At 29.6% G+C, this 25,969-nt stretch overlaps 4 protein-coding genes across 6 annotated transcripts; 1 reads left to right on the top strand and 3 right to left on the bottom strand.

The window, feature by feature from the left end:
• Positions 1 to 1,682: 1,682 nt before the first annotated feature.
• Positions 1,683 to 5,459, bottom strand: LOC130954083 (uncharacterized). Of its 3 annotated transcripts, none has more exons than XR_009076175.1 (6): positions 4,449 to 5,459; positions 3,585 to 4,088; positions 2,726 to 2,833; positions 2,275 to 2,325; positions 2,143 to 2,197; positions 1,683 to 2,039 (listed from the first exon to the last, which is right to left on the bottom strand). XR_009076175.1 is itself a non-coding variant. In XM_057880817.1 (6 exons), the coding sequence occupies exons 1-6, from the start codon at positions 4,526 to 4,528 to the stop codon at positions 1,971 to 1,973; spliced, it is 444 nt and encodes a 147-aa protein (XP_057736800.1). In that variant the 5' UTR covers positions 4,529 to 5,459; the 3' UTR covers positions 1,704 to 1,970. The 3 variants fall into 3 exon arrangements, 1 of the variants encoding a protein (XP_057736800.1); XM_057880817.1 differs by lacking the exon at positions 2,275 to 2,325 and having other exon boundaries at positions 1,704 to 2,039; positions 3,585 to 3,686; positions 4,060 to 4,092; positions 4,452 to 5,459; XR_009076176.1 differs by lacking the exons at positions 1,683 to 2,039; positions 2,275 to 2,325 and having other exon boundaries at positions 2,165 to 2,197.
• A 1,588-nt stretch (positions 5,460 to 7,047) lies between these two features.
• Positions 7,048 to 11,937, top strand: LOC130955201 (cystinosin homolog). Its single transcript, XM_057882022.1, has 8 exons — positions 7,048 to 7,282; positions 7,369 to 7,501; positions 8,536 to 8,625; positions 9,139 to 9,263; positions 10,280 to 10,322; positions 10,434 to 10,551; positions 10,711 to 10,760; positions 11,550 to 11,937. Exons 1-8 carry the CDS (start codon positions 7,164 to 7,166, stop codon positions 11,721 to 11,723), a joined length of 852 nt encoding a protein of 283 aa, XP_057738005.1. The 5' UTR covers positions 7,048 to 7,163; the 3' UTR covers positions 11,724 to 11,937.
• A 63-nt stretch (positions 11,938 to 12,000) lies between these two features.
• LOC130955200 (cycloartenol-C-24-methyltransferase-like) lies at positions 12,001 to 17,282 on the bottom strand. The gene is made up of 14 exons (XM_057882021.1): positions 17,173 to 17,282; positions 16,923 to 17,003; positions 16,081 to 16,147; positions 15,884 to 15,957; positions 15,718 to 15,802; positions 15,415 to 15,470; positions 15,261 to 15,315; positions 14,588 to 14,635; positions 14,314 to 14,397; positions 14,007 to 14,123; positions 13,831 to 13,914; positions 13,598 to 13,723; positions 12,997 to 13,094; positions 12,001 to 12,527 (listed from the first exon to the last, which is right to left on the bottom strand). Exons 2-14 carry the CDS (start codon positions 16,985 to 16,987, stop codon positions 12,464 to 12,466), a joined length of 1,023 nt encoding a protein of 340 aa, XP_057738004.1. The 5' UTR covers positions 16,988 to 17,003; positions 17,173 to 17,282; the 3' UTR covers positions 12,001 to 12,463.
• Positions 17,283 to 21,110: 3,828 nt separating this feature from the next.
• On the bottom strand, positions 21,111 to 24,617 carry LOC130957747 (cystinosin homolog). Its single transcript, XM_057884593.1, has 8 exons — positions 24,496 to 24,617; positions 24,271 to 24,403; positions 24,084 to 24,173; positions 23,892 to 24,016; positions 22,865 to 22,907; positions 21,699 to 21,816; positions 21,552 to 21,601; positions 21,111 to 21,248 (listed from the first exon to the last, which is right to left on the bottom strand). Exons 1-8 carry the CDS (start codon positions 24,615 to 24,617, stop codon positions 21,111 to 21,113), a joined length of 819 nt encoding a protein of 272 aa, XP_057740576.1.
• Positions 24,618 to 25,969: the final 1,352 nt, after the last annotated feature.

Raw genomic sequence — 25,969 nt, 5'->3', positions numbered from 1 at the left:
ATCTAGCACCTGTCATCGGTGTCAGAATGGTTCTAAATTCATTCTTCATTGTCTTCGGGAGTATCCTAGTGCCAAGGAGGTCTGGAATCTTTTAGGCCTGTATTCAAATAATTCGGATTTACATGATTGGCTCTACAGAGGTGAAAGGAGTGGAGACGTTTTTCTTTTCTTTTCCACTATTTGGTGGATTTGGAGAAGTAGGAATCATGACTTATTTAATATAGATGACTCTTGGAGTGCTAGTAAAGTGGTGAGTTTGATTCGTAGTTCAGTAAAGGAGTTCCACACTATTTTTGCTATGCATCAATCTTTGTCTCCTCCTTCGCTTTGTTTGCATTGGGTTCCACCTATGCTGGTTTTGGTTGTATCATTCGCAATTCTGATGGATGTTGGTTGAAAGGTTGCACTGGGAAAGTCGAAGTGTGCAGTGTTCTTTTTGCTGAATTATATGCAATTTGGAGAGGTTTACTTCTTGTTTAGGATAGTGGATTTCGTGAGCTTATTTGTGAAACAGACTGTTTAAAAGCTCTTTTCTTGGAAAACTAAAAAATGCTTGGTAAGGATATTCCGGAATGGGATTTGGCAAAGCATATACAAGAGGTTATGAATTGGAATTGGAGAGTCTCTATTCTTTTAATTTAGAGAAATGCAAATAGTGTTGCAGATTGTATGGCTAAATCAGCTGCTTCTGGCGCGGACATTCACTCGAATTGGAGTCAACCATGGAGTGAGCTTTAACATTTAATAGATTTAGATATGAACCTAGCCAATAATTTGGTTTTGTCTCTATTTTTTTTTTATCTTTTCTGTTTAGTCACAAAAAAAAAAAAACTTTGCTCATCTAATTCGCTAAAAAAACACTAAACTTATGTGACTAATAGCTAATGCAACATTTCAATTTAGGCAAAAAAAAAATTAATATGGAAATAAAATATGATATTTTTAAGAAGAATGAAGGAGATGCTGAATCTAACAATGAAAATCACATATACCATGATACACATTTCATAATGGTGGATAAAATTCAGAAGGAGAATACTAGATAAACAATGATCATCTTGAACAATATGAACAACTACCAATCAAATAAAAATATATTATACCATAATTTAATACTATTAATTAAATTTAAGATTAATTTACTCTTTTAACTTTATTAATTCATATTGTTCATACTTCACACATTGTTTAAAAATGTTTACTTGAATTCAAAAACTTCCCTTAAATCGAGCCTAAAATCTAGGGTGATTCATACTAACTAACTGACATACTATAAAACTTCCAAAAACATATATTTACTTAAAGCCTCTTCTCATTAGATGGAGTGGATTACATGAATCAAAAGATACCATTGTGTTGTATCTTAGGATGCGACAAAGGTTTACATGAGCTATGGCAAGATTAACACAATCCTACATGGATCTAAAGGCGTCCTTACGTGGCCATGCACCTTCAGCTGGGCATTTGGCTTCTGATTTAAGGTAAAAGAGAATAGCAAGAAAGACTTCCTGAATTTGACCTTTCTTGATCCCACATTTTGGAGGGTCAAAAAATGTTTCGTATGGTTAGAAAGGTATACTTTTGTCTCTCTTTAGGTAGGCCATTCACACCACTAAACGAAGTTCCTTTATCTAAATGTATTTTACAAGTATAAGAACTTCGGCATCATTCTGCAGAATGTTGGGAGATACTAAGATCAGCATTTCAACTAAAGAGAATCACAGATGAACAGACTTGCCCCTTTGGGTTCTTAATCAATGTTTTGGTTTCGTGTTTAATCATTATAATATATGCAATTAGAATGACAATATTTGGGGTAAATAAAATCTTTGTCCTGTTTCACATGATCACATCATTGCCTTGCATTGTTCCTTTACAATTGTTCGCAAGAGACTAAACATGAATGATCCGGAAGTTACAATTGTTCAAGAGACTAAAGATGAATGATCTGGAATTATACTCAGTAAGCATCAAAAATTCCGCTCAGGTAATGATTTCTCAGCTGGAAGTTGTAGTAATTCTCGAATCCCTTCGAGAACCTACGTGGAAATAGTGGAAGAAAAAGTTCTCATAACTCCAATAATAATAATAATAATAATAATAATAATAATAATAAACAGGAAAACCTTCAACAAAACATACCAGCTTGATCTGCGCTTTAATTGATGCGATTGACTGATTGTACTCATCTATTTGCCTGAAATAAATAAGCCATGTCCTTTTTAATCACTCTTTTAATGAGGACTTGGTAAGTGACCAAGTATTCCAACTTACAAGCCAGAGTAATTCTATACACTGATCAATTATCAGCTGCGACCTTTCAGTCTAACCACGTACAAAAATCATGCAAGATAGAAAGAAAAGGCACACAAAACTTGTCATAAGTAAATTCCCTCAGCATACTTGAAATAAGAACTGCACTTAAATCTTGAGTATGATCATCTACAACACCTCCAAGCCATAGTACTAATGTCAATGTCTAAGGAAAATCAAGTAGTTCTAGTGGTCATTGATGCAGACGATGTTCAGCACAGAAAATATGAGGATCTTGGGCTACAATTTTACTAAAGATTTTGTTCCAATCCATTGTCCTTTAAACCACTCCATTTAAGTAAGGCATATATTGTTGCTTAAAAATTTCAAAAGCAAATCCGGAAAGGCATAATAAGGCAGATTGATCTTGATGTTTTAGCTATACAAAATATGTTAAGTGAAAATATCTTACTTAGCTATTGTTTCTTCCCTTTTCTGTATGTAGTTCAAAGCTTCAGACCAAGTAAATTCAACATGGAATTCCAACCCTACATCCACAAAAATATGTTGCGTATTGGGCCTGCAAAGTTTCATCAACATTTAACATAGATTAAAAATGGGAATTTCACCAGATTAAAGAGAGAACATGAAGATCTATATTTATTGGTGCAAAAGTGAAAAGATAAAGGAGTGGACTATGTGGGGAGAGGTCTCTTAGAGCAACTCCAATGCAGTGCCTTTTAGAGTTTCAAATCTGACGTGTACATGAAGTGAAATGGTTCGAAATTTCACTTTTCATTGAAGATAATTGATGAAATGAAACCGGTCTCATTTTAGAGAGACGGTTTCACTTTGCTGGAGAAACAATTAATTTTGCCACTTCATATAAAGTTTTAGATTAATTAAAACCAAACATTAGAGTGAAATATTCTCATATTTAGTCTCAAGTCGGACAAATGCTAATGTGACATTTTGTGGAATCCAAAATGAAATTAAAATAAAACCAACTTAGAAATGCTCTTAGTTTGCAAGGTTGTGGGTTCACGAAAGATAGATAAAACAGATATGAAAGTTGAACCATGTAGCATATATCTTTGATGAGAATATGGTGATGAGTAATGAATCAAATGTAGATACATATATCTTTATAACATATAGCATATGCTTCAAAATAAGGATTGATGATAAAACAGATGTATGCCAAGAACAAAGTCAAAAGAAATAAAGAAAATATGTAATTTAAAGAATCGAAAAATGCAATTGGTCACCAACTCTGAGAAAAGAAAAACAGCAGCGAAATAAAGTGAAAATATGATATGATCACGACTTACACTTCTGCTTGCAAGTACACCTCGGATGCAAGATTGACCAGAGTTCTTAGACTGGTAACACTATTCTTCTCTAGGTTTTCAATGTTTCTTCGCAAATCAGCACTGAGAACAAAATTTCAAGTGAATCCCTTTATAACACAAGGAACTTTGTAGAGTGCAACATTGAATTCATAGATGGTATGTAATATAACAAGTTTCACACGGATATATATAAATAATTAGATACATAAATATTCTTTTTCTCTTTTGAAATTCCTAAAATTATGTAGTATGTAATAATAATGAACAAGTTAGTTTAAAGAGGCAGTCTTGGGATGCAAATTGCAACCTAATCCCTAAATCAGCTTATTGGCATGATCCACTTGATAGGGGGCTTTGATGTAACCATGGATTTTACAAGACATGGATGATAAAAATATATGGTGGCGGTCCTAATTGATCTGTCACCAGAATACATAAAACTGAAAAAGGATACAAAATTTTCTGTTGTTCAAAGACCTTGTCCTGCAAAAAAGGAGAACAAAGGAAATAGGTAAAGAAAAACTGTGGAAACACATGCAACAGACAAGAAACACTTGTACTTATGGATGCACATGTAAACTGCATCCATAAATCCATTTCAAGGAAATTACAAACTTAATCCTAAATCATATAGTAGCACAATAACTAAACAATGCCATGTCAACAAGAATGAAACTATGTAACTCTTTTGATTTCAAACTCATAATAAATCCAATGGCATCATATATATCCTACTAGAGCTTACACTAATTGCAGAAAACCAACATTATTATTCAATAAGGTATACATACACATCTATTTGAACCAGAAAACAAACAAAATCAACAAATATAAGACAAATACCACTCATCGATAGCGCGTTGAAGATCCGGTTCAACGAATTCTTCGTATCTTTGAACCTTCTGTTGGGTAAAGAGTTCCATATGGTGAGTCCTCCTCCCTCCAACTAATTTACTAAAAGGATGATGACAAAAAATAAATAATCAGGAACCTTTGCATATGCATACATAATTACATAAATGCATAGAGCAATGCAAACACAAGAATAAATAAATAAATAAATTCAGAGAAAAGAGTAACATGTTAAATGTGAATGATTTAATAAAGGGGTCTATGTTGATTGTATTGTCCAGACATAGAGAAAAATGTAATAATAAGACTTGACGGTTTTCTTCAAATATTCACAATTCTAAATTCTGATTAAGCTCCAAATCTATTATAACAGTTCATCAAAGGAAAGCAAGCAGCTTCAAGGGAATAGCCTATAAAGATGCAGCAAATCCTTTTACACAGTCACATATTACAAGTTTTTAGGCATTTGAAACGCATGTCCAAGATCCAAAAAGGAACAAACATAAATCAAGAACTGCAACCAATGACATGCAAGAAACTTATTTCATTGTGTTTAATGAAGATGGAGAAGTGAACCTAAATTGCAAGCGAAACAGAAGCAAATAACACTAATCTCTAACAAACTATTAGTTCCTAGCTATTCATATTTGACAGAAGAGTAAACTTCCAGAATTTAAACAGAAGAAAAATCAGAAGCCCAGATGCCCAGACGAAGAAGAAGCAGCAGAAGCAGTTGAACCAGCAGAAGCTTAAGCCAGAAGAAGAATCAGTAGCAGAAGCAGAAGCCAAAAGAAGCAACAAGAGAAGAGAAACCAGAAGAACAGAGGAACACTGGAACAGACGTGAGGAGATCGGTGAAACGACGGGGAGACGACCGAGGAACGTCAGCTGCGAGCAACCTCCGGCCTGGCAGCGCAGAGCATGAACGAGGATGATGGTGGTGGTGAGGAGTCGCCGAAAGATTACGGTTTCACTTACGTCATATTTATTTTGGAATAAGATTCGAAGCCACAGTTTTTTTTTTAATTAAAGATAGAAAAACTTCAATTACTAATAAGAGATTATACTATTTGAATTATAATTATTGATTTTAAAGTCACAAATTTTAAATAAATATAAAAAAATTATGTCATTTAAATTATAATTTATTAGTCACTTAAGTTATATTTAATTTTACTGGTTTCAAATTCTTGCTATGAATGTTTTAAATTAAATTAAATTCTAATCATAGTATAGTGATAGAAGGGAATTAGAGATTATAAAAATGTAACATATGCTAATAAATTACCATACATGTTGAATTTTATTTTAGGCTGAAAAAAGACTCGTCAAATAAAATGTTTTGCATGAAAAAATAATATTATATAATTATTATTCATCTTAACACAAAAGTATTAATTTTTTATAATATTTTACATTAATTTTAATTCTAATTATAAACCTAAACTTTAAACATTATACACTAAATCAATAAGCTCTAAATCTTAAATTATAAATTTTTAAATATTAAATTCTAAATGGTAAACCTTAACTTTAAAACTCTAAATTATGAACTATCCCTACTAATTTTGAAATTATAGATTAAATCACTAAATTTTAAATTTTAAACTATAAATTCAAAATATTAAATCTTAAGACCTAAATCATAATTTTAAAATCCTAAATCTTAAACACTAAATCCGAAAGGTTAAAACATAATTTCAAAATCATAAATCGTAAATAGTAAATTTTAGACTATTAAATTTAGATCAAAATGAATCTGCCCTGTATAGCATTTGATGACAAGAAATGAATCTGTCCAGAATAAGGACCCTATTATTAGGCTTTCTAAAATTCAATCAATATTACTTATCAAACAGACAAACACATAAAGAAAACGGAAAGTGATATTTCCTTTTTGGCTGCATAGCCCTCACAATCAAAACTGAATTAAGCACAAATTTTGTACCAGGTGCATGCAGACATCACAAAGAGGAAAATCTAGTCTCAGAAGGAAAATTTTACAAGCTACTACTTCCTACTAATAATGCAAATATATATTTGAACCACTCAAATACCCCACTTTCAACCAAAGCATTTATATTATTTTGATAATCAAACTTATTAAATTTTAAAAAATTAAGACATATATATATATATATATATATATATATATATATATATATATATATATAATATTATAATGACATATCAAATCAATTTCGATATTTATATAATTTTTTATCGTTATTAAACTATGTAAATTACACTAATGAGTTATATCTCAAATAATATAATCTTTTTATACTCACACAAAAAATCACAGGTTTGAATCTTCTTATCTTTGATAAATTTTTGTGAATAATATAAATAATAGACTATAAAATATTAAAATTGGCTCAATAAAAAATTATTTATAGGACTTGAATCTAATAATTCTTAATTAGAGTATAATATTTATCATTCTTAATTAGAGTATAATTCTTAATATATATTTGTGCGAAAATATTTAGTAACCAAAATAAATTAATTAATAACAATTTAAACTTGTGTTTTCTAATAATTAATAAATATTAAATAAAATAAATTCTAATTAATTTAGGACGTGAGATCCAAAGAGTGGAATATTGATGAATAGGGTCCCACAAAACTTTGCCACAAAAGTATGGAGAGTTCCAACTTGCTTGTAACATTGGCAAAGCAGAAGTTCCTCCCCTGAAAGAAAGAATGGCTTCATGGAATTCAGTTCCACTGGAAGTAACTTACCAAGTGTTTGGTTGGTTGACTTTCATTTCATGGGGCATATCTTGTTACCCACAAGTCATCTTAAACTTCCGCAGAAAAAGGTCTTCTCATACTCTTACTTCTTGTTCTGTTTTTTCTTCTTCTTGGTTTTGCTTTTAACTATCAAGTGTTGTGTTGAACTCATCAGTGTGGTGGGGTTGAACTTTGATTACGAGATTCTAAACACGATAAAGCACTGGTCGTATCTCATATACAACGCCTCCCTCTTCTTTAGTCCTGTTATTCAGAAACAATATTTTGATAAGTATGGCTACCAACAGGTTTGTGTCTTCTTCTTCTTCATTTTTTTTAATGTACTGTTTTAGTTTGTTTAGGAGTTTTAAAAAAATACTATTCGTACATTAAAATTAGTCACTAAAATCAACTGCTAATATATTTGTGTATATATACATGTGTAATTTAATTTATTTTTAATATATATTTGTATTCCAATATATATTTTATACTGATAGCTAATTTTAATAACTGATTTTGGTGTACACGTAATATAGTCCAAAATTTTATCATAGTAAAGTTGTACACTCATACTTGTGCCTCTGATTCTGTAGTTAGAAAATACTGAGATATATATAAGATTTAATAACTCTTTTGTATTTTTATTTGAATTTAATTTTGATACATATTCCATTTAATTATGTATCTATATATCAAAAAAATAATTATCTTTCATATTAATCGCGGAATGGTCTCATTTTTTATACTGTCAGTATATTAAAATTAAATGCTTTTATTTTATTGTATCAAATTATATTGGGAGACAATTAAATCGTTGTTATAAGGTTTTTTCCTTAATTTTTATAAATTTTTAGATATCTTAATTATAGAAATTAACGAATAACATTATTTTTTAAGATAATTAATTTAATTACAAAAAAATTCACTCTCAATATCAAAATATAAATCACATTCATTTTCTTTGGTTATGAAATCAATGTATCTAGACATTACATATGTATGTATTTTAGAAAAAGTAATTAATTGTGTAAAAACAAATTCTCGTACAATTCTGTATCTAGACATTATATTTGCATCACTCTTTGGTATACTACTAAATGTACATCTTTCTTTTATGATATTAAGAAACAAATTTTTTTTCTTTTTTTATTTCTTATCAATCACTTTAATACAAAAAAAAATACATACAACATTTTTTAATTATTATAGGAGTTTTCCCATCATAAGTGGACAAGTCACTACTTTTGTATTGATCTTATGAACATGAAAATGAACCAAGCTTCTTAATTATTAGTCTCCTAAATCATTTGAATATGATATGATCTCTTTATTTTTGTAGATGATCCCTGTAGCGGCTAATGATGTTGCTTTCTCAACTCACTCTGTTGTAATGAATTTAGTTGTATTGTTCCAACTTGCAATCTATGAAGTAAGTATTATCAAACTTCTCCTAAATAATATATCTTTTATTTTACTGTGTTGTTAATAAAGTTTAGATTTAATTACTCTATTATTCTATTATTTTTTATAGTTTTATCAATTTTGTGTTTAGGTCTCTATAATTTTTTTCTTTCAACTAGTCTCTACATTGTTTTTAATTCTGTAATTAAGTTTTTTTTAGTGTAAAAAATGTTAAAATTAACTAAATATTTTTTCAAAATTTGAAAATATCCACGATTAAGAACCTAATTATATCTTTGACCCTCTGTTTTTTAGGAGAAATGTTCGGTTAATTTAACACTTTTGACACAAAAATTATTTAATTACAAAATTAAAAACAATGTAGAGATCCAATTAAAAAGAAAAAAATATAGGGATCTAATTACAATTTGATAAAACTATATAGACTAACGTAATAATGAAACCTAAAGTTTAATTTGGTTTATTGTTGAGATTTAAAATAGTTTAAAAAATGGTTCCTTTTATTTGTAACTTTTTGCAGCGTGGAAATCAGAAATTCACCAAATATGCCATTTCAATAGTGGCTATTGTGTGCATCATTTATTCAATTTGTTTTTTCATTGCATTACCTTCCCACTCATGGCTTTGGCTAATCTCCATCTTCAAGTAAGTTTGATGATTTTCTTTGGTGACTCAGTTTCTCAACCAATCTTTTGAGGATCATGAACCTGTTTCATTTTTTTAGGGCCATTATTTGAACAACAAATATTTGGGAAGTAGATGCATTAATTAATGGCATTACAAGTCCTGTATTTTTAATTTATAAGTGCGAAATATCTCTGATCCCTTTAATTAGTTTTTGAGATTTAAATTAGACTTATTTAATCTCGATTCTGATATGATATCGAAACCTATTTGATTCATCCCTAGTAGATCACTCATTTGCAAATGTGACATCTCTCCAGGACCAGGATATTAAATCAATAAATGATAGAGTATTTTGTTTTCTAAGACATGCATTTCTATTCCTTTCTTTTCATATTAGAGAAAAAGACAAATAGGTCATTGACCTTTTGATCCGTAGACATTTAAATTCTCGAGGATTTGATTTTATATTTAAGCCCCTGATCATTTCAAAATCTGGACATATTAATTTCTCATGTTCACTTGAGTCTGTCTAACCCAACGGAAAAATCAAATGTGACTCCTGTTGTACTGACCTAGTTGATACGGATGCACATGTGAAAGAGTTTTTAAAATTAGACAAATTAGACTCAAGGATCGATGTGTCCAGATTTTGAAGAGATTAGAGACTTAAATGTATTTTTAAATCGTCAGTGATTGATTTGTCCTTTTCTCTTCATTTTATTATAAGCTTATAACTAGTGTTATATATTCATTTAGAATAAGTATAGAGAATCAATTTTTAATTGAATTAGTCAATTTTTTTTATTGTAAAACTATTTTTTAACCCTTTATTGAAATTTAGGATTAAAATTTAGGGTTTAGAATTTAAAATTTAAAATAAAAAATTATTTTTAAAAAAAATTCGATAATATTGACCAAAAAGAATTCCCTCCTGAGTTGAACTCATTAATTTATTTATTGTAGTTAACTAATATGTAATGTATTATGATTAAATTTTCCTCTGATAATACTGTGGAAAAATCAATAAAATGCAGCTCAATTCAAGTATGCATGACAATAATCAAATACTTTCCCCAGGTCAGAATGCAAGCCTTACCCTGCATGCATGCATTTATTACTTGATTCACATTATTCTTTTTTTTTTTTAATGTTAATTAAGTCATAATGATACTGTATTATGGAACATAGGCATTCATGAACTTCTTGAGAAAGAGCACAGATGGATTCAGCATTGGTGGTGTTCTTCTTGATTTTTCCGGAGGAGTCTTTAATTATTCACAAATGGCTGTGCAGTCTATAGATCAAGGTTAGGTTTGTTATTTTTTATTATTTTATTAATATAGATCAAGGTTAATAATAAATTTTAGTGAATTAGTACATACTTCATTATACAATATCAAATTATAAAATAAATAATGTGTGTTGTGAGTTATAAGTTCTAACTCAATAATGTACCTCGCTCTAGGTTCATGGGTGAACTTCTATGGAAACATGGGAAAAGTATTGATATCCTTGGTATGTAATTTACTCTCATTTTCAATATTTTTCTTTAAAGATGATTAATTTCCTTATTTTCCAATTAATCCATGCAATAAGAATTCATTCTTCAAGTCTTTTTGTATGGGAGAACTAGTTTAAATTAAAGCACGCTCCATTAATAAAGGATATTCTCATGTACTTCTATTTTCACTTGTATTCCTATTCATTGATTATAGTATATTTGATTATATACTAAGTATATAATATCTTTTAGAGTGCAACCCCAAATTAATCTCTAACAATCAAACAAATTAAGGTTCATTTGGTTTGCGATTTTATTTTCTATTTTTATTTTTAGTATTTTATATTTTTTTAGATTTTGTAAACGAAAAAGTAAAAATAGTGAAAATAATAAAATCTTTCACCTCCTATTTTCACTTTTTCTTTTACAAAATCTAGAAAACAGAAAGTGAAAACGCAAATCAAACGCACTTTAAAGTTTTAATAAAACTAATTTCTAATAAGATTAAAGAACAAATTAGTTCCTAATATTTTTCAAAAAAAGTGACAAATTAATTTTAATTTTTTCCTCAAAAGTAGTATAGTTAAGGAATTAAATTGTCTAAAATTTGAAAAGATAAGAGACTAATTTGTCCATTTATTTTATCAAAAACTAATATGCCTAATATTATAAAAGATCAAAAACCAATTTGTCAAAGTATTTTGTTAAAGGCTAATTTATCTAATACAAGTTATGTGTATGTAAGTAATTAATCAATGAATTCTAATTTGTTTTCTTTTTTTTTTCTTCTTAAATCATTTTAGGTGACTATAGTTTACGATTCAATTCTAATGCTTCAGCACTATGTACTTTATCCGGAAAAGAAAGGGGTTACTTGTTCCAAAAATTACAAAGAAATCAAGCAACCTCTAATCTCTGAAAGTCCAATTCCAATAGATCAACAAATCAAAGATTCTGTTCCTGCTCAAGAAGTATAACTTGGACAAAACGCATTGTATTTGTACCATACCAATATTTTATATTTCTATTCATTGAATTTCGCATTGTAAATTCTATGAAACAAGTTCTTTACTTTGTATAATTAGTTATTTCATGTTTAAACTTTGTCAAGAATTTACCAAACTCTAAAAGACTTATATATGTTGCTTAAATTTATATTCAATAGGGATAACTAAGGACAGTTTAAAACTAGTACTTCAGTATGCATCAGAATACACATCAACTCGTTAAAACCAAAAAATAAAAAATGAAAAATAAAATAAATAAGGAATTGGATTTCATAAAGATTTAACATAGAGACAATGAATTCCCTAAGTGGGTTAGAAATCACATAGTTTCTTTCTTATTTATGTTCTTACACTGCATAGGGTACATAAATATGACATGATAAGTGATCACCCATCCATTGAGAAAATTCAAAGCCATCTCTACTTAATGCTGGAAACTCACATATAGTTGTCTTCATGTGAAGTTGATATTTAAGAACCGTTAGATGATTTGACAAGTTTAATTAAATTACCATCTAATGGTTCTCAACTATCAACTTCACATAAAGACAACTGCATGTGAGTCTTCAACCTACTTAATTACCACCAACTAGAATCAAAATCAAGACACAAAATAACTTAAAACAGGCAACATCACTCTAATAAGGCCATAAAAAAACACAATCCAAGATTTGAAGTCCTTACTACAGAATGCAATTCGCGTCACCACTTTAGTTGTTGTCCGAAAGAGGCTTCCGAGCCAAAAAGAAGTACATAGGTGTGAATATCTCTTTCCTGAAAATTGAAAAAAGGTAACAAAAGCAAGTCAAGTTTCAGATAGTCCTCCTCTAGTGAGAATTGTTGTTAGATTAAACCAAATCACATTTGATTCTGATGTGCTTCGATCGAAACTCAGATGTTTTCATATTAGTGTCCTTCCAACTTAAGAGTCAAGAATGAGAATGAGATACGAGATCAAGATCGGATGAGGTCACTGAGAGAGATACCACTATCCTTCCTTTTAAGATGATACACATTGAGACATTATATTTCAGTTCAATCGTGTTTCTCGCCATCTCTGTTCTGTGCAACTAAACATCTTTGTGCATCTCTATGTCTATGTATTTTTGTATCTGAGACACTAATCAATCGGAGCCGAATTGGCAGGAATGGTTTAAGAATTAAGAACATCCCAACCTTAGCTCCAATTGAAACAAGTATATAATATATATAAGCTTCAAATGTGGATAAACGAGAAACTTACTTTCCGCCTTCAACTAGTCCCTCAGCAGCTTTCTCTAGAAAATCTTGAACTCTTAGACTCCCCTTTGGAGCCAATCCAGCAAATTCCAAAGCCTTGACCTACAAATAAATCAAATTCATGGTCTGAAAGACTGAAACTAATATCAAATTGAGTAATACAAAAAATCTTATCTTATATAAGAGGTCTCAAGCAATAGCTTTACAATATGAGACATGTCTTGCTTAATTAATAGACACAAGAGGATTTTAAATTGCAAAATGGCACTTGATTGACGATGATTCACATACTTCGTTAAGTAATGCTGAAATTTTTATCCACATAAATAATACAAATAAAATACAATATATAATTAACATTTCAATTTCAAGGAGAGGATAATGCTAGTATGCCACTCTAAAATTGATAATGCTACTCTAACTTGATGAAAATTTGAAATAAATATGTTTGGTAATTGAGATTAAGATGTCTCAATTTGGAAATGACATTCTCAATTTGGAAGTGGCAAAATCTACTCTCCTAATTGCCAAATCACAATAGAGTGGAATTAAATCCGAATACTTAAAACGAATAAAAAAATAGCTATGGTGTTGAGTAACAATACCATGTTTCTGGTAAAAAATCGTCCAACAGCGGTTAGACGGAAGCTACTCAGTGAGAAGTGATTTTTGTCTAAAGGCTGGTACCAGGGAACAGGAGACTCCTTTGCAAGATCTTTTTCCCATATTATCTTCATACAGAAAAGGAATGATTCTCCTCTTAGCCAATAGTCTATCGTTTAGAAAATCAAATAACAATATCGTCGAAATTGATAACTAGTAAGATTTTATTGTTCACCTCAAAACCTGCTTGCTTAAGAGCTTCAAGACACTTTGCAGTCGACCTAATGTCTGGAAGACCATCACCAATCTCAACTTCTGCCTGCAACAATGAATTTTACGTATTGAATTACAAAACATGAAGTTGTTTCCAAAGAATTAATAGATAACATCTTCGTTTCGTCCATATTTTACCTTTATTTTTTGATGTTCTTGGTTATTGGGATCATATGCATCGGTCATGCACCATTCATATGCAGCAAAACATTGGCCGGGCTTCAACACTCTGTAAATTTCTTTATAGCATCCATACTATTCCAAATTCATGAGGTTTAAATATGTTAGCACATAAAAATTTCATCATTGTTGAAATTTACTGCTAACACATTTACTTCATGCAGTTATATGTAAGGTTATGTTGAAAATTGATCCATAATCATTGATAGCTTGCAAAAGAAGTAAGAATAAAAAGTTCGTAAGTGTATGAATTACGGTCACATACAGCATCAGGTGCATGGCAGGTGGCTTCAATTGCATATACTGCATCAAAACTGTTGTCTGGAATAGGCATTTTCATGAAATCAGCCTGCATTATCAAGCTACTCTTAGCCAAAAGCTATGTCTTATGCATTTTTATATAAGCTTTTCCGAAAATAAATATCCAACATATATAATTGGATAGGAACAATTTTACAATAATCTTGGATCCACATGTTGTGGAAACTAGTAGGTTTCCAACTTGGAAAACAAAAATGAATTGATTTCTCAGTATCAACCTTAATGAAGTCGCAAGTCTTGTCTACTCCAACTATACGATTGAGTTCCTGTCAAATAACAAAAAACTGTAATGATGGAAATGCTTTTGAAGTTGCCGTCAAGCAACACTTCTTATTAATTATTTTTTATATAACCCAACAAACAAAAAAATAATCATAGTTTTGTAGTTAAAGAATCTATATAGAGTATATAACTTAAAGAAACTAGGTTCGATTTCTCACAATGACCATTTTGGAATTTACAAAAATGTGAGAGAGACCAAAAAGATGTGAGGAACCAAGATTCAAATCAAACTACCCCAATTCTCTCTACATATAGGTATAGATACTATCATCGTTTAAGAAAATATGGAAAATCAACATAAATACTTCATCAAGAAGGTCAAAATAATGGTTCAACTAACAGGAAGCTTATGATGATAGACTTTCTGTATCAAACACTAGAAGACTCATAAGTATACTACAAAATTCCCAAGCATTAATGTGCTAAATACATAGTAATACTCAAATCAATGCACAAATTTTATGTGAGAAGACTCCAACAATTTTAACAATGATAGTACATGCCTACATCAGCTGGATATAGTGATCGAACCAGAAGGTCAAATAGTTTTGCCAATTACTTCTCAAAAGTCAAAACTTGTGTCAGTGCATTACATCTCACAACACATACCTTTCCTCTTGATATTTGGTACTCATTGTTATTCAACCCTGTAACTGATGTTGAGCTGCAGAAAAATTCATTTAACCAATTTTTGTCAAGCAGTAAAGGCAGAGCAGGGAAGAGTAAAAGGAGAGGAAGCCAAAAATGAAGAGTTATTGTTCACCTAAAGCGAGCAATTTCTCTCAATGGTCCTCCAATTCCACATCCAACATCCAAAACCTAAGCCCAAAATTAAAAAAGTTCATGAGTATTTACTAAAAATATACAGATAACCAAATAACAAGATGCTACTTTATTCTATTGAAATATCAAAGGTGGAAACTCAGGTGCAGTTAACTTCATGTGAAGTTGATAGCTGAGAGCCGTTAGATGACAATTTAGTCAACCCTGTCAAATAATTTAATGACTCTCAACTATCAACTTTACAAGAAGTTAAGTGCACCTGAGTTTCTACCAATATCAAAACCTTCTGCCCAGGCTTCAGGCCAAGTTGCAAAGCAAGGAAATGCTCGTGACGTTTGATGCTTTCTCGAAGAGACTCACCATTCCATCTGAAAGAGAAGAAAGACATCAGCATGACCCAATTAACAGCAAAATATTGAATTTGAAATTGCAGAATGAAGCAAACAGACCTGTGTGCAAAATGGAAAGATTCTCCCCACCCAAACTCATAAAAGCTCGTAGCAAGATCATAGTATTTGTTAACCTGAAAAATATGCATTATTATGATATCCTTTCTGCAAATAATCAAATTAACTAGATATCCATAATAATAGTTCAGAGCCATCAGCCATAATATATATATATTTTTTTTTTCTTAATCTCTCACCATATCAGTGTAGTTAGCATTCCTATCTTCTTGTTTTCCTCCATAGTGAACATGATACTTCTCATACCTGAACAATAAGACCAATAACAGACAAAACCAAGATTACTAGTCCACCAATGTATGTATAAATAAACTGAGATTTATATAATTTCCAAATTTAATAGCAGTAGAATCACCAATTTTCTGAAGCACATATGACTTTAATCTTAAGGGCTTAAGAACAAACAATTATCAAGTTATTTTACATAACCAACACCGATTATATTAGCAGCAAAACCAACAGAGATGCAGAACATTTTCAACAGTCTGTTCTAATTTTATTTTGTGTTGTGCTTAAAGTTGTATGGAGGGTAAAATTGAAAGAAAGATTTGATAATGTTACATTGATTAGTGAATAAATATCCAAATTTCCATTGCGAAATAGAAAAATTCTTTACTCAATGTTATAACATTTATTATCAAATCAAATCAAGTTATCAAAAGCCAACCAAGAACACAGAAAATTTGAGTAAATACAAAAAGATGTGAACATATTACTGAAATCACACAAAATTTAACCAAATTGCATGTGTAATTATCAAGCTAAAAATTTAAATATAAATCTAAAAATTTCTTTACTAAATGTTGCAACATTTATTATCAAATAAAATTATAAAAAAAAAACAACTGAGAACAGAGAAAACTTGAGTAAATTAAAAAAAAAGTGAACAGATTACTGAAATCACACAGAAATTCAACCAAAATGCGAGTATGAATATCAGAAACAAATTGCATGTATATATAGAGCTAAAAAGTTAAATATATAAATCTAAAAATTATTAAAATAAAGAGAAATGGCATACTTATCAACAGCATCTAGAACTTGAGCTTTGTTGATCTTGCCACCAACACCGGATGCCAAATCCATAGCGATGACTTTGAATCTACACACACACAATTCCCAAATCAACATTCAAACATAAATTAAAAAAGAAAAAAAAAAGCGGAAAATTAATAAAGGAATGGGAATGCAGAAATAAAAACAGGAATGTAACTGTGCAAACTGCAAAGAGTAAAAACTAGCATTGAATGCTAGAGAGAGTATGAAAATACCTATGCACTGTTGAGATTTTGAGACAGTGTCTGAGTTTTAGAGAAGCTTGTTTCTTTATAACTTTATATGGAGATGGATGGCTTGGTGGCCACTAAATTCTAAAATTTCACAAACCAGGTACGGATTAAAATATCAATTTAACTATTAAAATTTTATAATAATGATCGAATATTTATATACAATTGTCTTTATATAAAGTTAACAATAAAAAAAGATTAAATAATAATTTAATTAAATATATTAAATTATATAATAATTTTTAACTATTAATTTCACATAAAAATATTTATAGGTAAATTTTTATTCTTTTTAATATAATTTTAAAAAATGTATTATTTTAATTTTACTTTTACATTAAATTTCAATTTCCTATACATTTAAAACAAGTGACTGTGGTCCCATGGAAAAGAGTTCCATCTGTTCTGTTAAGTGTTGGATATTCAACTGTGGAAACTGATTTCAAATTGATCACCATGTCTGTCTTATCAAAAAATAATTGGGAATAAAAGAAAAATAATTAGATCCTGCTAAACAGTTTAATTAAATTTTAAAAAAAAATAACTTAGATAATAAATATTTATATTAAAAATTATTTATAAATAAATTATTTTATATTTAATTTTTTAATTTTAAAAATATTTATTTTAAGAGAAAATTAATAAAAAAATTATTACAAAAAAATTATTTTTTTAATTTTTTTATAAATACTAAAATAATATTTTAAAAAACTGTAATTTAATTTTAAAAATAGTATCAAATATTAATACTATATATTTTCATAAATTAAAAATAAAAAAGAAATAACTTAAGAATCTATAAACGGATCCTTAATCATATTTGATATTTGATGATGGAGTCATAGAAAAGGAAATAAAAAACACATTTTTCATTATTGTAAAAGAAATAACACAAACCAACGATTTTAATTTCACAGTGAAATAGCAAGAAAAAAAAATAGCTAACATGCGTATTTTAAGAGCCTAATATTAAAGATTAAATTTTATAAAAACTTTTTTAAATTTATAATTAAACAAAAGTATATGGGGGAGTTAATGTAGTGTGACACTATGAGCACGTGAAGATGCGTTGGCTTTGTGGATTCATCCGTGTAACAGCAACTTTTTTTTTTTTTTCTATTGTATAATCAAAATTCTATTTAAAGATTTATAATTTGATTAATAAATTATTATAAATATAAAATTTAAATTCGTAATACTTATTTAAATAGACACTTTAAGAAATGAACGTGTAAGTCCATGTCAACGGGCCCCGTGAGGGCCGTCCTTGTATCCCCCTAAATTGGTAATCAGTTGTTTATTAGTTATTATTGATGGAATATTTGTATATCCGCTGATATTTTCAAACATTTAAATAAAGAAGTTGGAAAAACACTAGCTGGACTTCAATGGCAGAGTAAGGACACTCGCATGGTCCATGTCGCATAACGCAATAACGCATATTACGGAAACAAAAGGAAAAAAAAAAAAAAAAATCCTTTTTTCTTGACAGAACGAAAACATAAAACCCTACTAAGTTAGGATTCAGTGGTAATGAATTTTGTCTTGTAATTTATCTAACATGTGTTTTTAGGATAATTAAGATGATAAATTAAAATTTTTTTAAAAAAATATAAAACGTTTAAATTTTAATACATTTGTTTTTATTTATTAAATAAAAATATTTAAAATATTTTATTAATAATAGTTTTAGTATATGTTCTTTAAGACATATGTTAGCTAAACTTTTTGTCTTATAATATATACATTTGAATTCAAGATTTACCTGAGATTAATAGTGAATAAAAATCTTCAATGTTAAGTATGTAAATGTAAAACAAAAAAAAAACAAAAAAAAATATAGGTAAACAATATAAAATGTTAATCAATATAAACAATGATTTAAAAAAAGTTAAATTAATTATTAAAATTAAAATTTTAATAAATTTATCAGAATAATCAATTTTTAAATTTTAATTATTAGGGTTAGGTAATGTAACCTCCACTTAATATCAAAGTTCTAAAAACTGGGCTGGACTGGCCGATTCAATCGGTAATTGAAAACTGGTCACCTATCCGGTCCGGTCCACCTTCAAAACTACTCTGCAAAAAATCGGCGAAAAAATTGCTGTCCTCTAGTAGTCGGGCATCTATGTCAACGTCGTTGTCGGGCATCTAGTAGTCGTCTGGCCTTCTGTGCTCTCCCGACGACAACGTTGACAGAAACCGACGACCAGACAACGACAACACCGCTGACAGGTGCTTCGATCTGCGACGGTGACGGCTGCTTCGATCCGCTGACAGTAGCTCGGATCCGGCGTTGATTGTGGTAGTGACGGTGGAGTTTGTTGGAGGAAGATGGAAGAGGAAATTAGGGTTGAGATAGAAGAGTGTGTCTTCGAATGGGTTGGAGTAATGGGTAAGGTTCACCCTTTCAGCACTTCAGCTTTCTTTTTTTTTCTCCCTCAACGCCAAAACGACACTGTTTGGTGGCTTTTGAGAAAACCGACACTTGTAAAAACTCGGTCGGTTCGGCCGGTTCAGTGGTTAACTACCGGTTCGACCGATTTTTCGTCGATTTTTTGTAGAACAATTTTGGAGGTGGACCTGACCGGACAGGTGACCGATTTTCTGGTTGAACCGGCTAATCCAGTCCGGTTTTCAAAATCTTGCTCAACCCTCTTCCACTCCTCCACTCACACTGTTGTTCATCCTGGTCCTCCCCTTCGCCGCTCAACCCGACACTCCTCCACCCCGCTGGTCAGCCGGACGCGCCTCTTCCTCCGGCGCTCAGCGCAACGCGCCTCCCGCCCACCGTCCATCCATTGTTGCCGCTGTTTTTGCGCCACTCTTCATTCTCCTCATGCGAGGTCAGCAAAGTTTGTACAGTTTTACTCTCTTAATCATTTCTTCTTCTTGATCCAATCCTTCATTCTCATCGTTTGAAGGAGCAGCAGTAATGTTAGTCATTGTGGGGTTTTCTACATCAATGGCCACTTGAGTTAGTGATTGCGTGGTTTTCACTTGAGTCACTGGAGAAGAACCTTCATCCTCACCGGTGGCCATCGCCAATAGATGTCGAACCGTTGAAGGAGCAACATCAGTGCTAGTCGTTGCGTCATTTTCACCACGACCTTTCACTGAAGCTACTTCAAAAGCCAGTTCAAGATGGTTATTTTAGTATGTATGTAGATGGTTATTTTAATTCTTATGTGAATAGTTATTTGATTGGATTGGGTTTAGTTATATGCAATTAAAATATACTGGATGTTCAATTCATTAGGTATGCTGATAATTATTTTTATCCTTAAGTAGATGGTTATTTTCACTAGGAATGGGCAACGTGGTTCATTTCTGGTCTGGAAGAGAGTAATGCCGATAAAAGTCCTTGTTAATGAACCAGTGGCGGTGATGAGAATCCCAACAATGATGGGAGATGATTGGTGACCAAGCGACAACAACAACAAAGCGTTTGGAGTAGAAATTGATGCTTTGGTAAATTGAGATATAATGGATGGTTAAAATTTTTGAATTATTGAATGGAAATTTTGGATGAAGGCATTTAGATAATATCTTTATTTTTAACTTCATTAAGCTAAATTTCCAATCCATTTTTTACGACATTTAGATTTTCAGTTGTCTATCTAACGAAGCCGTTATTAACTTATTATAAACGGTAAAATTGAGTAATTCCATAGACTATATGCATACAGAGACTCTTTAAAGTTTTAACCAGGGACATCAACCCCCGAAAATTTTTAGCATTATATAAAGAAGAGATTATTCGCACAAAAATGTCTTTATATAAAATTAGTTAAAAATTGTTCAATAATTTAATACAATACATATCAATATTTTAACTATATTTTTATATGAAAACATTTCTACGGAACACAGATTTGCTGTACATATGGACAAGCTTAAACTTAAATAACTTGAAACTAAACTCTTTCCAATGGCACAGGTGACCCAAGTGGTGACTTAATAAGGGGCTCTTTCACTCTAATTGATGCTGCTTTCTTTGAAGGATACAAGAAGTAGTGTTGACACATGAAAAGAACATCAAAGAATACAGAAACCTGAAAATGTGTACATAGCAATGATTTCATGCCAAGGGGGAAAAAAGTTCAAATTGGTTCTTATCAGTTTTTGTTAGAGACAAATTACTATGCAAAGAAATTAATACAATTTAGTTTTTAATATCTAAAATATTAGACAAAACAGTCATTAATAAAATAAAATAATAAATCATTTTTTCTATCCTTTAAGATTTCAAAAAATTTAATCTCTCTGCAAAATTAGTTTAAATAAAATTGAAAACTAATTTTACACTTTTTAAAAATATTAAAAATGATTTGGTCTAGTATATATATAGTACATACCAGGGATAGTAACACTTTGCCAATGTTACCAGAGAAGTTCACCCAAGAATCTAGAAAAAAAAAGTAAGGAATAATCAAATTAATGCAGAAAATCAAATGACTATATATATGTCTATATACTTAATTAAATTGAAAAAGAAAACAAACTTTGATCAATTGACTGTGCAACCATTTGGGCATAATTTGTGACTCCTCCTGAGAAATCAAGCAGCACGTTTCCAATGCTAAACCCATCTGTGCTCTTTCTCATGAAATTCATAACTGCCTGTATTTTATTGTACAACAATTACTTTTATGCCAATAACAAAATGTACAATGGTATTTAAAATTAATCAAATTATTAATTTAAGGTTAATCAAAGTCTACCTATCACATATAAATGGGCAAGATAAGTTTTTAACATTGTATACAGCATTATAACTACTGTATGTATCCGTACGGAAAATATTTAATATTTTATCTATATTTGAGATATTTTTAATAAAAAATATTCTTTAATATATTTAATTTTAAAATAAGCTCAATTTATTTATTTTTATTCATGCCAATATTAAAACAATAGTACATAATAAATAAATTCACAAAATAATTGAATTAATTAAAGAAAAAAATCATAATATACAATAAATCAATGTCTTAATTTATATGCAAAAATGTGCACACACATTCTTTTGACTTTAACATTGATTGTTGCACATCTATAAGTTACATCTATGTTCTTGTATCAAATGAAATTTAAATGTTATTTATATAAAAATTTATATCAACTACCAAAAAAAAAACACAATTCACAACAAAGAGTTGATTAAACAATACATAATTATCTCAATTTATTAAAGACCTCTTATATACAACATTAATCGTACAATTCTCAAAGATCCCCTCATGATTTTGAAAACTTTTATCCCTTTTAGTTGCTCTTAACTCTTAAAAATGGGTTTAACCGAGCCATTTTATTGAACAATTGTTGTCTTTTAGAGTCACAAACCGATTTTTTTAAAAGATTTTTTTCTTTCAAAAATGTAATCTTTTTATTTAGCACTTCACTTTAATAATAAATAAATAAATAATGTTAGCTAATTGAGGTTAGCAGAAGTAATAATGAGCTCATGTATGCATATATATGAATGTATGACTATAATTTTATTAAAACAAGGGTTTGCTCTTGAGATAAACAATATTTGTTATTTGATTCAAACAACAACTTCACATTCGTGTCTTAACTTTGGAAAGTGTTCATTAAATATACCTAGAAGGACCAGTTGTGAGTCCAATTAAATGTCTTTTTTAGCACAACAGAATGTGTTTCTGACCTGTGGAATATATTTGATGACTGCCAAAATTACTTGCATTGTGCTGCACCAAAATATCAATTCAATAGTTGAATTTATTTCAACATCTAACTATATGGATTAATTTAATAAATTTTGAAATTAATTTGATATATCATTAAAACATCACTTTAATTTTACAAATATTATAGTTTCAAATGACTGTTAGATTATATATTTATTGATATTTGAATTTTTTAAAATATGATAAACTTGATTATAAAGATAGTAGGACATAATTCAATAGTTAGATTGATAAAATTCATAATGCATACAAAGTAGTGTAAGATGTGTTGTCTTATAGAAAATGTGTCATATTTTATTGATTTAATAAATATTTAGAGATTAAAAAAGAGAGTTAATATTCAATCTAGTCACTAAAATTTGATGTCAAACTTAAATTGACCGACCTCTAAAATTTTAATGGACCCAATTTGAATTTCTAAATTCAAAGTCATAATTTGCGTTAGTTCATGGCAATGGATCTTTTTAATTGTTAAAAAAAAAAAATTGAGAGTGTATAGTGTGATCTCTAACCCTTCATTGTTCTCTCTCGTATTTATTCTTGGTCTCAGTTATATAATGGTAGAAGATCACACTTTACTCCCTTAATTGTTTAAAAAATTGAGAGGATCCATTCCCTTAGTTCATAAACTTATCTCTGTTAACAATGTGTTCATTTAGTATATTAACTTACTAAAATTTGGTTCTTCACCTAAGTTCTATTATGATATAGACCTATTAAAACTCTCATCATTGAGAAACAGCAGCCAAGCTTTTAGGAGGTCTAGTAGATCTTAATCAAATGAAACTTAAGCAATAAATCAAATCTTAACAAGTTAACGTGTCAAATCAGCGTGCCGTTATTGGAGTAACTAATACAAATTACTCTTATAAATTTTAGAGTCTAAATTAAATCAATTGTAATTTTATAAATCAATTATAATTTTAAAGATGAATTTAAATTTGATCTCAAATTTAAGAAATTAAATTGAATATTAACACTCACTTGAAAACGGAGATAAGCCAAAGCCAAGATTTAGTAGGAAGTGATATGAAGGAACAAACTCCGACAATAATCCACACCAAAGAGATGATCCCTATGGTCACTTTTGATAGTGATTGATTCCCACGCTGCACAAAGAACAACACATGATTACAACTTAACAAATAATTAATGGAATCAAAATATTGAAAATACCTCATATATTGCACATTGAAACAGTAATACTCCCGTCAATAAAACAGCATGTGTTGAGAATGCAACATCATTTGCAGCAACAGGTACCATCTACAACATTTGACAAAAATCAAAATAAGTTTTTTCTTAAGAGAAGTTAATTAATTAACTAATTAATTAAAATAATAATAAATTAATATAATAATACCTGGTCGAAGCCATATTTGAGATGATACTGAAACCGCACAGAAGAGCTGAAGTACAAGGAAGTGTTGTAGATGAGATACAAGGTGTGCTTGGTATTGTTCAACAACAAATAATTGAAATTCAATCCAACCACACTACAAAAAACCAGAGGAATTGAAATTAAATTGAAAGCGGTGCAAATTGATCATTCATACTGTGTACAAAAAAACAATATATAGTTATATACCTCTTCCTAAAGAAATTCAAGAGAAGCTGAGGGTAGAAACTGCAGGACCAAAGAAAGAAACCAGTCCATCCTAACACTCTGTATGCAACTTCAAGGGTATGAGAATTCCATGCTATTCCCATCATAATATAATTTTCCCTAACTCTTAATTGTTAAAAGCTTCAAACTTTGCAAAGAAAAATAATGTGATGGGATAAGTGTAATTTTTTTTTCTCATTAAAACTAACTTGATTATTGGTGGTGAAAACAGAGAAGATAATGTCCACCGGCACAGCTATCAGTGCCTAGACTACATTGGAAACCGTCATGATATAATTGCTTATTAATTTTAACATTTTCATATATTCCGAATTTGATAAGCGGTTCTGTAACATACATTTTGAAAAGGACAAAAATAGTAATATGTTTTATGTGTAAATGTAAGGGTGGCAATATGTACTCTATTCGCGGGTATTCAATCCGATCCCATCCGATTGGCCGATTGGGTAGGGTTGCCAACTCAATTCGCAGCAGGTAGGGTTTTTGTGCGGGTCGGGTATGGTGCAGGTTGAGTCTCAACCCTACTCAACCAACCCACATTCTATATATATTTATGTTATATACTTATATAAAAATATATTTTAAGTGGATGTTGAATCAAAAACCTCTCACTAAATGCAAAAGATTCTTAACCACTCAAAAAATCATTAATTGATAATTTAATATTTTTTTTATATAAAAATCAGTTTTATTTTAAATTATCATCAAGTTATAATAATAATCTTGTATATTTTTTGTAACTCGCGAGTAGGATCGGATACCCGCGGATTAAGAGCGGGTAAGATTAGGGTTAGAATATTCTCAACCCGCAGATATGATAGAGTTGAGTTTATATAAAAATTTCAACTCGGAGGTAGAATTAGAGTTGGATCTAAACTCTACCCTATCCTATCCATTATCACCCCTATATAAATGGGTCTCCCCAACAAATATTTTAAAAGCACTAATTAAGAATATTACCAGTGAAAAATTATGATAGAAAATACAAGTTAAATGCTAAAACTAAATTTTTTTCCTCATATTTTCTTAAACTAATGTCTTTAGAATAAATAATTAAATTTAGTGCACAAATTATTTTTAAAATATTTTTTAATATTATATATATAATAAATTTTATTCAACTTTTTTTAAAATAATATGTAATTTATTTTTTAAAATATATTAATTTTTTATTAAATATTATTTTGTTCGAATAATTAACTATATTTGTAACTTGAGTTATTTTATTTAATTAGAATTAATATCTTAACTATAATAAAATTATTTTGTGATAAAATTATTATTTGAAATTGATAATTATATATTTTTTAAAATATTAATAATCAAAGCCTATCTTTTCCAACTCATTCTTAACTAAATCCAGAACAAAAAATTGAAAAACTTCAATCCCCAAATCAAGTCATTTAACTCTCTCTTTGTACTAGCTTTCATTAAA

The sequence above is a fragment of the Arachis stenosperma genome, chromosome 10 (assembly GCF_014773155.1).
Source record: "Arachis stenosperma cultivar V10309 chromosome 10, arast.V10309.gnm1.PFL2, whole genome shotgun sequence".
Classification (NCBI taxonomy): Eukaryota; Viridiplantae; Streptophyta; class Magnoliopsida; order Fabales; family Fabaceae; genus Arachis; species Arachis stenosperma.
The sequence above is the reverse complement of the archived record's forward strand: the minus strand, read 5'-3'. Positions and strand labels throughout refer to the sequence as shown.

Bases quoted from the DNA above. Each gene is read 5' to 3' on its own strand.
- LOC130955200 (XM_057882021.1), bottom strand. From the start codon at position 16,987: ATGGATTTGGCATCCGGTGTTGGTGGCAAGATCAACAAAGCTCAAGTT. The intron at 14,398-14,587 runs GTTGATACTGAG...TTGATAATGCAG, and splicing joins AGACTTGCGACTTCATTAAG to GCTGATTTCATGAAAATGCC. The intron at 13,915-14,006 runs GTAAAATATGGA...TCATTGTTGCAG, and splicing joins AAGAACATCAAAAAATAAAG to GCAGAAGTTGAGATTGGTGA.
- LOC130957747 (XM_057884593.1), bottom strand. From the start codon at position 24,617: ATGGGAATAGCATGGAATTCTCATACCCTTGAAGTTGCATACAGAGTG. The intron at 24,174-24,270 runs GTATTATTATAT...CAAATGTTGTAG, and splicing joins TCAAATATGGCTTCGACCAG to ATGGTACCTGTTGCTGCAAA. The intron at 21,817-22,864 runs GTCAGAAACACA...AATAAAATACAG, and splicing joins TCATCAAATATATTCCACAG to GCAGTTATGAATTTCATGAG.
- LOC130955201 (XM_057882022.1), top strand. From the start codon at position 7,164: ATGGCTTCATGGAATTCAGTTCCACTGGAAGTAACTTACCAAGTGTTT. The intron at 8,626-9,138 runs GTAAGTATTATC...AACTTTTTGCAG, and splicing joins TCCAACTTGCAATCTATGAA to CGTGGAAATCAGAAATTCAC. The intron at 10,761-11,549 runs GTATGTAATTTA...AAATCATTTTAG, and splicing joins GAAAAGTATTGATATCCTTG to GTGACTATAGTTTACGATTC.
- LOC130954083 (XM_057880817.1), bottom strand. From the start codon at position 4,528: ATGGAACTCTTTACCCAACAGAAGGTTCAAAGATACGAAGAATTCGTT. The intron at 3,687-4,059 runs GTATCCTTTTTC...TTTTGTTCTCAG, and splicing joins TTTGAACAACAGAAAATTTT to TGCTGATTTGCGAAGAAACA. The intron at 2,040-2,142 runs GTATGTTTTGTT...ATTTCCACGTAG, and splicing joins TTAAAGCGCAGATCAAGCTG to GTTCTCGAAGGGATTCGAGA.